Below are 14,706 nucleotides of genomic sequence, written 5' to 3'. Positions count from 1 at the left end.
GTGTGTTCATATCTTGCAGCCTTTGAAACCGGTTGAAACCTTTAGATGATCAGCGATCACTTGTGAAATGCGTGCATCGTGACAGTTCCTCCACAGATTCAAAAGAGGGTGCCCAGAGTGGAAGAAACGGCGGCATATTCCCAAAGGGCGGACGAAGTCTCAGGGAATGTTCACGTCTTGAAGAACAGCAGCGTTGTCCTTGAGTGTCAAGTGACGGGAACGCCTCATCCTACGGTTATTTGGTTGAAAGATGGCCTCCCACTGGATGACAGGAGCACACGGCACGTGGTGAGATAACGTGGTTTGTCTTATGTATACTACATCTTGTTTTCACGAAAATCATTCCGTGCGTGCCGTCCGTTCGCTCGTATCTTTGACCGGAGGTCCTCCTACGAAGGCTTCGTGGCGAAGTCTTTTGCAATTTTCGTTTAACCAAACTGTCCCAAAGGGGCGTACGATCCCTCTCTTTTCGAATCAGAAATGGTAGCCACATATCATTCACGCAAGTGGTTGGTTGGCGCACACCGTACTATGCTGTGAAGTACTGTTGCTAGAGTACGTGGCGTACGATACGAGTGTATTCTTAAAACACCAAACTATCAACTGATGACCAATAATAGCGTTCTTTACCTCAGACATTGCTCAAGGAGGAGGTGCTGCAGATAAGCGAGGCCCAAGTGTCGGATCACGGAAAATATACGTGCCTGGCGTCAAACAAGGTCGGTACAGCGGAGGGAGACTTTCATGTGGACGTACTCGGTAAGTTGCTGTGCAATGTAGTATACTTGCGTGTAGTGGAGTTTCTTGTTACTGCGAAGAGAGCATTGCCACACTCTAAAAACAGAGAAGGGGGGGGGGTTGCATTACCGGCTCGCCGTTGTTGGGCACACAGCAGTGGGCGTCGTCGTGACTAATGCAAAAAGGAAGGAAGAAAAGAAAAGACGGGTGGAGGATGAAGGGTGGAGATACGTTGAGGGTGCGTGAATTCGTCGGGGAGTGCAAAGTATTCGAGGGGTCGTTGAACAAGACCTGCCTCCTGCAGAAATTGATCGAAGTTTCTTTGCTTTAGCGAGCGGAACGTGCGGCATAAGAACCACAGGGGCAGAGGATGTCCGCTAGCGCGCCCGAGCAGGAGTGAGGGTGATGGGCTTCGCGCGCAGAATAGTATGCACGGCAGTCTCGCAGGACGTGCTCGATTGTTTCACTACATTGCAGGCTCTTAGCCAACCGCTATTCTGAATGGCATCCTTCTGCCACCTGATTGGCTAAAAACGGAAGGCGTGCGCTTTTTTTGAACACTTTTGCAGTTCCAACAATGACGTACTATCCGCGCCTTGCTCAGAACGGCAGTGATAAAGGTCTCATTCTGTGCAATGGTAGGCCTTCACCGTGCTATGTGGTGAAGTTCTGTTTTTATAGTGTAAGAAGGCAATACGGGTCAGTTCATTACCATTCATTCTTGAATATTGCAGTCTTGAAACAGAACTTCACCGCATAGCACGATGAAGGCCCCACTGCAGAAAATGATGCCGTTATCACTCCCGATTTTTGTAAAGCGCTGGGCATAGGCTTTTTTTGTGACAATTGACATAACTGAGTAAGTGTTACAATAACGCAGACGCCTCCCGTCTTTAATCAATCAGGGCCCAAGAGCGTGCGATGCGGTCAAGTCCTGTTTTAAGAGTGGAGCTAACAAGATGAGGACGATGAAAGTTGGAAGTCACTGACAAGGTTAGGCAGCCGTAGGTTTCGAACCCACATCTTCTGGATAATCAGTCCAGGGCTCTACCAACCGAGCTAAACTAACCCCCCCCACACACACAAACACAGCGACTCCCAAAGATGCGTCATCTGAAGGGACAAACCAACCACTCTCTCACTCATCCTCCATTAACTCTTACATTTGTTCTCACTCATACACACATTCATACGACGGGATCGACGTGAGCGGCATCTGTTGAACACGACACAATTGGTGTTCTGAGGTTAGGAGCACATAGAAAGGACAAATACATACAAAGCCTCAAGTTCCAGCCTCAGAACATCAATTGTCTCATGTTCAAGAGGAGGACGCAACGAACCGCCACCCTCTCTGACCTCTTTTTTCGACTTACATCTGTCTCTCTGCCTCTCCGCCAATCTGACCTGTGCAGTGCCTCCAACAATTTCTGGCTCGCTGCGAGAGACCATCGAGGTGATCGAGAATCGGCCTCTGGTTCTCGATTGTGACGTAGATTCTAGACCAAACGCTCTCGTCTACTGGACAAGAAACGGCGAACCTTACGAGTAAGCATCGTACTTTTACACCGTTTTCGAGCCATCCTCACACCCAGCGCTTCGGCAGCCACCGTTTACCGCCCAAGCCAGAAAGGAGAAAAGCGACACTAGAGTCACTAAATAGGAAGCAGAGTAGCGACATTGAGCCACGCCGGCGAGCGAGGCCGCCATCTTGGGTCCGGCGCACCTGCGTCGCCTAGCAACGGGACGCCAATCTCCTCCCTTCTCCGCTGGAGAACAGCGTGCAGTCGAGCCAGCTCGCAACCGAAGAAGTCTGTTTTGGAAACACGGGGGTGGCATCCAATGTATTGCTCCGTAGACGAAAGCGTGTTGGGCGAACGCAATGCATCCTGGACAGGTCCTGGTCGCACGTCACAGCAAACGTCGAGGCACACGTGACCTTAAAGATGGCGGCGCCCGTGATCGGCGGCCATACCGTCTGTACACAAGGCGGTTGTTGTTTCTGCGCGACGTTTTGGATGTCTTTCGATCACGGTAATTATTTTTAATCCGATATTTATTTAATTTTGAATTAAATTAAATTTAAATCTTTTAATTTAGCCGATAATCTCGCAGTAAAATGCGCAGTTTTACACATAAGGCCTCGTACTGTTGACGACTTCCAAAGATGTAATGACGATCGCGTGTTAAGACTCACTGAGCCGATGCGATGTGCTTAAACTAAGGAGAAATGGGCTACCATGTTGCGGAAGAAGCACCACATATAGTTTACCCAGGCAAAATACGTTCATCTCCTGGCGTTATGACGACGAAAATATGTCGGTAAGCGGCAAAACGACATGTAAACAAAGTAACATGACCTGAAAATGACGTTTTCTATGACGTGGGACCAGGACAAGATGGCAGCTTTGCCAAAAAACACCCGCTTGAGGGTAGTTACAACAATGGCGGGTTTGTGTCACACCTGTGTTTGGAAGCCTGTTTTGAGACTGAACATGGACGGCACGTTCTTGGAAGGAGAAACCACGTGACACGATCGAGCCAATCGCGGACACCGAACGGCGGCTCTGGCGCGGAAAAGGATTGCGATACTCGGTACACTTATTTAGTGACTCGAAGCGACACCAGGGCGTAAGCACACGACACGTGCGCTCCTTCTCTCTGCCTTGGGCGGTAAACAGTTTTCAAGTGTTCCTCCGGCTAGCCTGTGCTGCGCGTCCACGGGAAAACGAGGAATAAACATCATGTCACATTTATGGGTTGTCTCCGTCACAGAGTGGACAACATACTGCATGTAGCCAGGTATCTGGTCATCCACCGTGTCCACGCATCAGACCGAGGTGCCTACTCCTGTATCGCTGAAAACGAAGCGGGTTTGGCAGAAAAAACGTTCGACGTCGAAGTTCACGGTGAGTTTTGTTTCCTTTATCTACTCGTGTGACCGAAAAGGAAGAACAACAGTGGAAGATGAGTGCAACCCACACGTTATCAATCGTTACAGGAGTAAAAAAAGAGAGAGAGAGAAAGACAGTTTCTAACGTGGCATTGAATGGTGATACGAACAGCACACCGTCGGGGGTGGTAATTATTAGGGTAAAGATAAGGATACAAATAATAAAGGTACACTCAAACCATTATTTCACGAGAAGGGCGTACTCGACACCGATATGTGCAGAGCCTCAGTCACTTGTTTTGCGGTAACCGGTCACGTAATTCGAAAGCGTCTCCAGTTAATTAGGGACCAACAAAAGATATGAAAAATATATTGATTTATGTCAAGATACTAGATTTTGTAGACTCTCCCACCTGCTGCCACTGTGGTGCCCTAGAGGATCTGGAGCACATTCTTCTTCATTGCCCTCACTACCAACCTTCCCAAATCTCACTGTCCGAGTCCCTTCCCCAGCTGGACTCTCGCCCCCTTCTCCCTATCGAAATTGCTTGGTCCCTGGCCCAAACCAGCCCAGCAACGATCAGTGCTCAAAGCCCTTTTGACATTTCTGGACACCACCGGACTCCGATCGTTATTGTGAAGGGGCTCTGTATTTTATACCCCACATCCCCACCGGCAATGGGGTAGAGTATCGCCTCTTGCGATGAACCTCCTCACTCTCCTTCTGAAAACAAGGTTGTTGTTGTTGTTGTACTAGATTTGGTGAATATGAACTATTTCTTTTCAGAACCTCCACGGGTCCACCTGAGCCAGAACAAAGGGCTCGTCCTGGAGTCAGATCCTGCGCAACTTAACTGCCGGGTAACGGGTAATCCAGTCCCTATGATCACTTGGCTTTACGATGGAAACGTTCTCGACTTGAACTCGACATCCATAAGGGTAAGTTTCTGCATAGCCTCCAAGGCATCAGACGTTTCATCACCTACTTACGGACGCAGAATATGACTTTTGCCGATAACGGTCAAGCCCTACAGATTCCCAGCGCGATGCTACGTCATTCCGGAAAGTACTCTTGCATCGGAAGTAACTTGGCTGGAACAGCAACTGCATCAATAGCTTTCACAGTAGCTGGTAAAGAACTGCTATTAACATTCTTATGAAAAGCTGTTATTTCGGCTCGTGTGTACGTACTGGGAGGAAATCCAGTACAAAACATTCGCACGGCCAAGCTACAAAGAGGACATGGAATAGAACTTTGTGAAAGAAAATGTGGATGCGTGAGGTTATTAGCCCAAGACGATAGAACTTTTCAACAAATCAGCAAGTTCTCTGCGAAGGGAGATCTTGAGACTATATTATCCGGCATTATGGAAGCTGTTGCATCGCTATCAGTTGTTTCGCTATCAGACGAAGGATTGAATCTTCTAACAATGCTAGCCATACTATAGTTCCTTTGTACTAGCTTCCTACTATAGTTCATGTACCTCTGGTCTCTTGTGCGTGTCAATGTTTTGCACTCAATTCCCTCTTAACATCTTCTGGACTTCCTCAAAGAAACGCAAATCGTGCAGAAATATTAGGACAGGTCCACTGAAGAAGAAACTCCGCATGTTGACAATCAGCAGATAGATCCAAAGTGCAAAGGACGATCCTCCTGCGATCTATAAATGTAATCATCAACAAGCTACCTAATCCAGCTAACCCCCTCCCCCAGCGGACATACAAGCGAAGAAGAGGAACATACTCCTCAACTAAAAGAAATGGAGCAGCAGACCCCAAACTCGGGCGTCACCAAGCTCCAAAACGCAGCGACTTCTACTCTACTCTACTCTACCCTCTTAACATTGAAGGGTTGTTCGTTTTCGGGTTTCAAGATTTTTACAATTCTGCTTGTAAAAATCGGTTGGTATTTTCACAAAAAAATTGTGGGGAAATCGGATATTTCTTTCCGAATTTCATATGCCATTGAGGATTTGCTGGTGAAACCCGAGTTGTCTCACTGAAGCCACCATTCTGGTAGCGACCCCAGAAACTACGCAGGATTTTTATTATCCTCTGATTACAACACGCAAACTCTGCCCGTGTATGAAAGCTCGCATGTGACGTATCTGCATGTCATTGTCGTGCTTTATGGCCTCCTGGGCACTCGCACTGGTGGGAACAGGTCACTAGACAAGGAGCACTTGCAAATGTTGATCTAAATGACCTGAAGAATTGCAACCTGTGTCCAAGCTCTATGAAGACTCGTCTTCGCAGGACCACTAGGGCGGGATTATAGAAGGGAGGACACAGTGTCCTCCTGTACCTACTGTGATAGCACGATTCGGCCGTTTGAGGTCCTACTGCGGAACACGAAGCTTGAAGTCCTCGTGTGTTCCTAGTTGAAAACGGGATGTACTTGAATTTCAGAATGTGTGTTCCGGGTGCAAATATCGCGAAATCGGAGCTAACCCAAAATCGAAGAACCCTACGTAGTACCGTATTTTCCAGTGCATAACGCGCGCGCGTTATACAGTAAAAAAAAAGTTGTCTAAAGAGGTCCTGCGCGTTATCTAACGGTGCAGGTTCTACACGTAAATATTTTCCCGCAGAGTTCCTTTTCAGGTCAGTGGCGAACAAACTCTAGCCTCTTCCAGTGTGGGCTGTGACTTTCTCCCATATCACTTAGGGTCAGTTGACAAAACCGGCGAAAGGGCACTGAACTTTATAAAAGGTTAATGATGCTGCTTAAGGATGCTATTCAGCAGTCAATAATCTTGAATTCATTTCAGAAGAATGGCGTGATGGAGAAGGGACGCGAAAAGGAAAGCAGAGAGGAGACTGAAGTATACTGTGACAGCGACGCTGTTACATCGGAGTTTAACGGATTTGACTAAATATGTTTCAAATATATAGCATACGCAAACATGATACACCGCTTTGGTTTATTGCGTATACTGGCTGGCAGTACAGAAGCTTGTAGCACCATTGCGGTGCGCGTTGTACATCGAAAATTTTTCAAATTTGGCCCGCTTTTAGGGGTGCGCGTTATACACCGGAAAATACGGTGACGTCGCAATCTCTCCATCTTCTAGTCCCTCCAAGCATCCAGAAAGAGACGTCGGCAGTCCAGGTGCTTCTCCATTATCCAGCAACATTGAGCTGCCACGTGAGAGGTCATCCTCCACCGTCGGTCGAATGGACCAGAGAGGGGGAACTCTTGCAACACAATTCCCTGGTGCGGATGTTAGACAGAGGACAGGTTCTCCAGATCGGCGGCATTACAGAGGAGCTGGAAGGCGCGTATACATGCAGAGCTGCCAACATTGCTGGAGCAGACGAGCACACCCTCTTTGTCAGCGTGCTGGGTAGGTTGCTCGCAGTTACAAAATTACAATCCGAACACGGGAAGGTCTGGTGGACGGGTTGTTCTTGACACATCCTATATTTCGTTAAAGGGACAGTTCGCTCGTGATGGATCAAATCGAATATTTCGGTTGCGAAGGGTTGTCCATTTCCTGCGTAGCCAAGTTGCCGCGCCACCTTGTGTAAAATTGTAAGGTATAATTTAGTGTCAGCGTCGCAAAATTCAAATTCAAAATATGTTATTTCAGCGCTTACATCAGCTAGAGAACACTTTGAATGTGCGTTCTTAAAAATGAACTTCACCGCATAGCACGCTCGTAGCCAACCGTCATCTCGAATGACATGGTTCTTTCCCCTGATTTGTTCAAAACAGGAGGCGTACGCCTTTTTTGTGACACTTATGCAGTTCATATTCCGCCTTTGATCCCGGATAAGGGTCCGCGGAGAAACCCCCACGACCTCAGCTTCACCTCAGCTTTGTATCTCAAAATTTCTTGTAAATACCTCGCTATTCGGTTGATTTCTAAACGGACCGCCAATCGCCAACCGCCATTGGTTTCGTTCCGTTCACGCTCAGCTCGTATCAGTTGGCGCTCCGTTGGCCGGATTCAGTTGGCCAAAGTTGCTTCATGCGGTTACCGCCTTAAACACGAAAAAAAAAAAAAAAAAAAAAGAAGGAGAAAGAGAGAAAAAAACAACAAAAACAAAAGCACTTCACCAACAGGAGGTTTATGCCTACCGTTTTCAACAGGGCCGTACATTGAAACGGAGTCTGGCTTTTGGGAGGGGCACCACAAAAGGAGGCTCGACCTGTCACAGTTTCGCACCTCTCGTTGGTTTGCATTTTACCACCATATGGCACATGACTGCCGCCCAAAATAGTGACGAAAACAAACACGGTGAAGCGGGAACTTCTCGACATTTTTTTTACAGACTATTGCCTTTATTTATTTATGTACTTCGTTTTAGCGTCGCGAAGCAACTGTGGCTATGAGCGGCGTACAGACGTGGACAGATGGAGAGAGGATAGCAGGAAGGAGCGGGGTACAGGGGATTATTGTGCGTCCTAGGCCGACTTGAGGTTGAACTGTGCAGACCTGTGCTGTCATTCGTCTCGAAAGTCTGCCGGAAAACCCAGGGAAAAACCCAGACAGCACATCCGATGCAGGGATTCGAACCCGCGTCGCCTCCCAGTCACGGCGTGGAAAGCGATCACTCTAACCACTATCCCACGGGAGTTTTTTTTTTTTTTTCTCTTTGGACAAAACTATCCCTGGAGTTCGTGGCCCATTTTAATGTCGGGCTCTGGTTTTCAACAAATAAAGGCGAAAGCGATGCCATTCGGATGATGGTTGGCTTTACACCGTTTTCCCGTGAACGCCGCCATATTGAAAGCGCAGCGCCGTCTAGCCGGAGGAGCACGTTGAAAACGGTTTACTGCCCATGCCAGAGAGAAGGAAAGCACACATGTCGTTTGCTTCCTCCCTGGCATCGCTTTCCTTCTTGCTGCTGGAGTGTGCTGGGTGCGAAAGCGCTGGGGGGCGTGAGGCTGGCTTGAAAATGGTCTATAGGAGCGTGCCATGCGCGAAAGCTCATTTTTAAGTAGGCCAGGTAGCAGCAACGGCTTCACGCCGTCGTGTCGGCGGTAATTTTTCTCTCTCCCCCGACTCCGAAGCAACGGCCTTACGTGAGAGTTATCTAGAGCCATGTAACCTCCTGCCACATAAATTTCTTTCAAGTTGCGCAAGAAACAAACTATCGCTTTATAACAAGATGGGTGGTGGATTTCCACTCGTGTTAGTTATTGTTTTGATTTTTGTTTTGTTTTTCTACATCTACAAAGTCCCTCCGAAGTTAGAAGCCTTGAAGGACGTGGAAAAGCTGAGACCTCAAGTTGTTTCCGGAAAAGACATCCAAATGGAGTGTTTCATTTACGGGCGGCCGACGCCGCACGTAACTTGGATGAAGGACGGAGCGGTAAGTACTGCTGGCGTTTGCTGTCCTGCCTCTGACTAACCCCTCAATATATGCTCCTCTAAACTTTACAAGGCCCATTCCCCCCGAGCTAAACATCATCTCCAACTACATTTCTTCTCATTTGTTGAACATAGGAATTTTGAACACTTATCATCTTGCGTTATTGGGCCTTTCATCATTGCCTGTACGTATGCAGATGATGCCTTGTGACCTTAAAGGTACCACGAAACATTGTGTCTGCATTCGACAGAATGTTTCGTTCCTTTTACGCACATTCCGCAGAGGCAGAACATCTCTGTTTAAGTACTATGGCATTGCGTCCTCATGGCGACTCAAAAACGGCAACGCATGGCGCCTCAAAAAGTGAGGGGGGGGGGGGGGGGTGTCGAGGTAGCTTGCCGTTTTTGGCCGCACTCAAGTGGGCATCGTCACGACTATAGCCAAAAAAAAGGAAAAGAAAGTGGGAGAGGGGAGTTGAGGATTTCAAAGTGATGTAGAGGCAGGATGACCGGTACTGATGGGACGGAAGCACACTGTAGGTGAGAGGTGCACTATAGTGGTCTCTCCGCTAGGCCCGTTTCTTGAAGAAAGCGCACGAGGCCGCGAGTTTTTGAAAGTCGTTCCGCACAAGAACCTCAAGAGCCTCAAAAGCTGAGCTTCACCGCATAGCACGCTCCTAGCCAACCATGATCTGGAATGACAACGTTCTTTCTCTCGATTGCATGAAAATGGAGGGCGTACGCCATTGTGGTGGCAATTATGAACCGCTTAATGCCACACGAATGGCGTACGCCATCCGTTTTTCGCGAAATTGGGGGAAAGAACCGTGTCACGTGGGACGGTGGTTGGCTAGGAGCGTGCTATGCGGTGATGCTTAGTTTTTAGAGTGTAATGCCGTTCCTCTGCTGCCTTCTATCACGTTAGGTCCCGTCTGCTTCTGCCGAAAATGCACCATCCTCACTTCCCCTGACAAGTAATTTCACACTCTTTTTAAAGTTGAAAAGCGTAAAGATGGCAGAGAGCACTGATGCGTCCGAGTTTGCTACGATCATACGTAGGCATGACGCTGAAAGAAGACAACATGACACGGCTGGTGTATTTGTCATGTCGTCCTATTTTCCTTCAGCGTCTGCGTACGAAGATAATAAATCATCAAAAAAAGAGAAAAGTGCAAACGAAATTAATTTCTTCATTCCACACACACAGGAAGTAATAGAGGAACCTGGACACGTCGACCTCCTCGAGGACCATCAAACGCTGTACATCACTCAGGCACGCAGTAACCAATCGGGTCGTTACACCTGTATCGCTTCAAACAGCGCCGGTGTGGTGTCCCGCGATTACTTTCTCCAGGTCTTAAGTAAGTATCACTGACCTATAGGCTTCCACCTTACAAGAACTACTACTTCACCTGTGACGCCGGCCCTCAATTCAGGTTGCCCGGTGATCTCGGGCTCAGGAGGACATGCTGAGCTCGTAACTGTACCAGTCGGCGGATGTAAGAAGCTGTCTTGTACTGCGACAGGGTTGCCAACTCCTCTGCTCTCTTGGTACAAAGAAAATCAGCGCGTCGCCGCCTCAAGCCCTTTAGTGCGCGTCGGCAATAGTAGCTGCTTGTCTGAACTGGAACTCAACCAAGCACAAGTGTCAGACTCCGGGATTTATGTCTGTCGGGCAACGAACACTGTAGGGATGGATGAGAGGCATTTTGATGTCACCGTTCTGGGTAAGTCACATGACGCGTACAGTGATATCCACGGGAGGCCATACGCCCACCTCCTCAGGTTCAGGTTCACGCTCCGCTAGTTCCTTTTGAGTCAGGCCGGGTCGGCGAGAAAAATTTCAGGCCCCGTCACATCCTCACGTTTCGTATGATTAACCCGCATTTTGCAACATGTGGGCCCCTGAAAACCCGGGACATGGGGACAAGGCACGACGACATGATTAAAGGATTGCTGTGTTTCGAGACCGTGCTGTCGTGTCTACTCCTCCGTGTGTCGGGTTTTACCGTTATGACCATGGACGCGGCCACTTTCCAAGATGACGTGTGTGAACGGTGTGTGAAATGGTGTGTGAACGGTCCAAAACGAATAGATCTTGTATCGCCAACTGTAGGATGGGACAAGCGTTAGCTTGCCCACATCGCCATAGACCTTCTATCGCCAACTGTAGGATGGGAGAAGCGTTAGCTTGCCCACATCACGCTTCAAAAATAGACCACAAAATAGCAACCGCCTGAGATCCCTCAGAAGCCTTCATTGGGATCGCAAGCGCCACCTCTGGCACGCAAGGGCTCATGGGAACTTCGAGCGCCTTCAAGCTTTACGATACGGCCAGAGACCGAGGTGTGGGAAGAAGAACAACATTGCCGGTGTGCGCAGTAGCAGCGTGGGTAACCCATAACAGAAGCAGACGACGGAGCAGTATCCCTCAAAGTTCCCATGCTGCTTTGCGACGCGTGCTTGGTGGCGCGCGCATCTTTTTAAAATCCTCTATTGCACGAGTTGAGGAAACGCCAACTAGATAACGGAAGTCCGCTTAATGCTTGCTCTTGGTTCTTCACCACGTGCAGATGCAGACTTGTATATAATTGGGATGTCGGCTGCGTTAGCCAAACACACGCTCTGTGTGACTCATGGCGGCTTGCCTCCATGGCTACGGCAGCCGAAGCACGGTCGTGACCGGTGGACGCTTTCTGAGTACGCAGCGTCGCTTAAACGGAGACTCCGCACCGAAAGCGTGTTGAGGTAACGGTGCGACATCAATCCGTACCGTGTGATATTTCAGTGAATGCAGTTTCTTATCCCCAAGTGGCACAGATAAGGAGAGAGGGAATATTTTCTTTTGAGTGATTAGGCGCTCCTCCACGGAAAAGCAGTCCAGCAACACTGGGCTTCACTTCACCGGTATTCCCCGTGTACGGGTTTCTGTAGGTTTTTGTTTTTACCGCTGGCCAATATTTTAGAACGAAATCGAGGAAGCAGATGACTGGCCATCCATGTGGCATGAAGAAGTTACAATGTGCGTGCCCGAAAGACAGCCATGCCCATACGGGACAACCGGTGACGTCACGCGGGGCACAGGAAGTAGGAGGGGGGAACACCCAGAAGTTTCGGTTTCGTTTTGAGCGCTTTTGGCAACTAACGTGTCCTCGACTGCCAAACAAACTTCATTTCAGATTTCGGAAGGATGTATCGAACTTATTGACGCAGCCATTATAATAGCTTCGAATTGTCCCGGAGTCTCCCTTTAAGCGACCAGTCTTTGTTTACTCTAGCTGTTGTCGTTTAAGGACGAATGATTGCACGTGGAGCTAGATATAGCAGGGCTCCACTCTGGGGACACATGAGATGATGAAGCCACTGAACTTTGTGTTATCTTGCTGCAGTACCGCCGTCTATCCACAGATCAGGACACCACAGGGACGTCGATGTCGTACGAGGCGAAAATGTTACGCTGGAATGTCTTGTTCGAGGGATTCCTCGCCCATCTGTTCAGTGGCTCAAGGAGGGACAATTAATTTACGGCGTGCAGTACGGCAATCCTCGCTACGTCTTTATTTCAGGTTCGTTCCAGGATTGATGAACACACATCCACAGTGCCACTGCAGTGCCTTCGTAACGGTACACTGACATGATCTCACCATTATCTTGCAGAAGGGCAAACGCTAGTGATCCACTCTACAACTGCTGCAGATTCTGGTTCATTCACGTGCGAGGCTTCAAACATGATTGGCTCGGACAGCTTGGATTATCGAGTCTTCGTCATCGGTGATAAAGCTGATTGTGCATTCCAACACTTTTAAAAGATGCATTGAGTGCACGTCCCACTACGTAAATTTTTCTCTATTTTATTTCTATTTTACTTTTGTAATCATTTCGGAAATTTCCGTAGAAGAAGTTACGAGGGCATCATAGATGTCGTTTCTGCAGTTGAGTAAACCGCGCACACGGACATCCTCTCGAAGAGAGTATGCAAATACACGGAAGTCTAATTACCTGAAGTGTATTAATTAACTGTTTAATTAGGGTATTTCTTGCAGAACCGAGGCAGCAGAATGGGAACAATCCTCATTCTCTATCGTCTTCTAGCTTTGAAAAATTTCGAAACGAACGCGTTCCGTGAATGACCACCCAACGGATTTTGCTATGGAAACAAGCTGAAACCAGAAACACCACGTCTCGGTAACGCATTCACCTTCCCCTACGGAGGCTCATCAAACATGAACCTGGGTCATCTGTCCATCCATGAAGGAAAGAAGAAAAGGAGGCGCCCCCATTCAACGGAAGAGAGAAGGTTGGGGCAAGTGACGTGGCAGTTACCTAAGGATAGGAGACGAGCTGTGGCTTCTTCGGAGCAACGCAGGGCGTCACGTTACCTGAACACTCCAATGAGGTCGCCTTGTGCACGCCACTTTGGGGCCTCGTCGGCGAGCTACCACCACACCTCTCCAAGTATTCCAAAACTATGTTTTTGAGTCCCCATGGAGACGTACGTAGCCGAAACCGGAAACAGCAAATGAAAACGAGTGGTCATGCCACTGGAGTGGGTCCCCAATCTCGGCCTCACTTTTCGGCGCAATAGAGCTCCTTCTCTCTTTCCTTTCTCCATGTGTGATCGCTCCAGAACGCTCTGATGCGATATTAGTGCGCTGCCCCATGGGTTCGCGACCGGCGCGGTTTCGGGATAACCTGAAAGCGGAACGGGGGGATACGTCTAGCGCTGACAAAAAAAGAGGGAAGAGGTTAGCCGTGATGTAGGCTTGCTATTCCCGAAAGCAAACCGAAAAGGAAGATGAAGCAGCAGAGGCACAGAAAATTAATAAGAAGTACAGGAAAAGACAGCTCCTTCACTAATCGTTGTGCAGCTAGTCATATACGCTCCAAACACAGAACTTCACCGCATATAGCACGTTCTGCGCTAATCACTGCTACGAATGATAGGGTTATCCCTTCTGATTCGAAGAGACAGGGGTGGCGTACGCCTTTTTGTGTCAATTATCATGTATCCAAATTGACACAAAAAGGCGTACGCTCCGCTCTCTGTTTCGAATCAGAAGCTATAACCCTATCATTTTGGGCAAAGGATGGTGCAGAGCGTGCAATGCGGTGAAGTTCTCTTTTTAGAGTGTAGGAGGTGTGAGAGTGCCCAAGAGTTTCGCTTCCCGAAGGAATCGTGTCAGCGCAGACGTGATTTCCGTGTGCTCAGTAGGGCCAAGTAGCACCGCCAGGGAAAGCTCTCGGTAGCCTACATGAGCGAGACGGCACCGGAGACTGGACCAATGGCGGATCCAGAGGGCGGGGGCGATCGCCCCCCAAAAAACGTCAGTTTATACATTGCATTTCCCTCTCTCCCCTCCCCCACTACGCGCTTCAACAATGAAACCGCCCCCCAAACCCAGGGCCTGGATCCGCCCCTGGACTGGACCGGTGACCTTCGTACCGCTGACAGGCCAGGAGTATGTGTTGCACGTCAGCTTCTACATGACACGTGGGGCAAAGAGGTGATGGAAGTTGGCTCATTTTAAACAGGAGGAGTGCAGTTCGTGCCACATTCAGTCGCATGCCGATGAAGCAACGACTCCTCGATGCGCGGGATGCGGCCAGGTACAGCATGTGCCATTAGTGGATCAATGGATTTAAGGAAGGCATTTGTGGGTATGGCTTCTTGCTGAGAGAGCTGCGTGCAGTTGGCAATAAAACGGCTGATTTTCAGCTGGCACATAGGGAGAGTAAGGGGAAGCACAGTTGGCT

General features: G+C 48.8%; 1 protein-coding gene and 1 long non-coding RNA gene across 2 annotated transcripts; both read left to right on the top strand.

Annotated features, from left to right (window-relative positions):
• Positions 1 to 3,469: 3,469 nt before the first annotated feature.
• On the top strand, positions 3,470 to 10,498 carry LOC135369396 (hemicentin-1-like; the record flags this gene model as incomplete). The annotated part of the gene is made up of 7 exons (XM_064602989.1): positions 3,470 to 3,647; positions 4,419 to 4,570; positions 4,630 to 4,762; positions 6,706 to 6,978; positions 8,820 to 8,953; positions 10,160 to 10,313; positions 10,389 to 10,498. Coding segments are annotated over exons 1-7 (1,110 nt in total), but the record flags the coding sequence as incomplete, so codon positions are not given.
• Positions 10,499 to 10,532: 34 nt separating this feature from the next.
• On the top strand, positions 10,533 to 12,717 carry LOC135369325 (uncharacterized). The gene is made up of 3 exons (XR_010415074.1): positions 10,533 to 10,679; positions 12,342 to 12,518; positions 12,610 to 12,717. It is a non-coding gene; the product is annotated as an uncharacterized LOC135369325 (long non-coding RNA).
• Positions 12,718 to 14,706: the final 1,989 nt, after the last annotated feature.

The sequence above is a fragment of the Ornithodoros turicata genome, chromosome 9 (assembly GCF_037126465.1).
Source record: "Ornithodoros turicata isolate Travis chromosome 9, ASM3712646v1, whole genome shotgun sequence".
Classification (NCBI taxonomy): Eukaryota; Metazoa; Arthropoda; class Arachnida; order Ixodida; family Argasidae; genus Ornithodoros; species Ornithodoros turicata.
The sequence above is the reverse complement of the archived record's forward strand: the minus strand, read 5'-3'. Positions and strand labels throughout refer to the sequence as shown.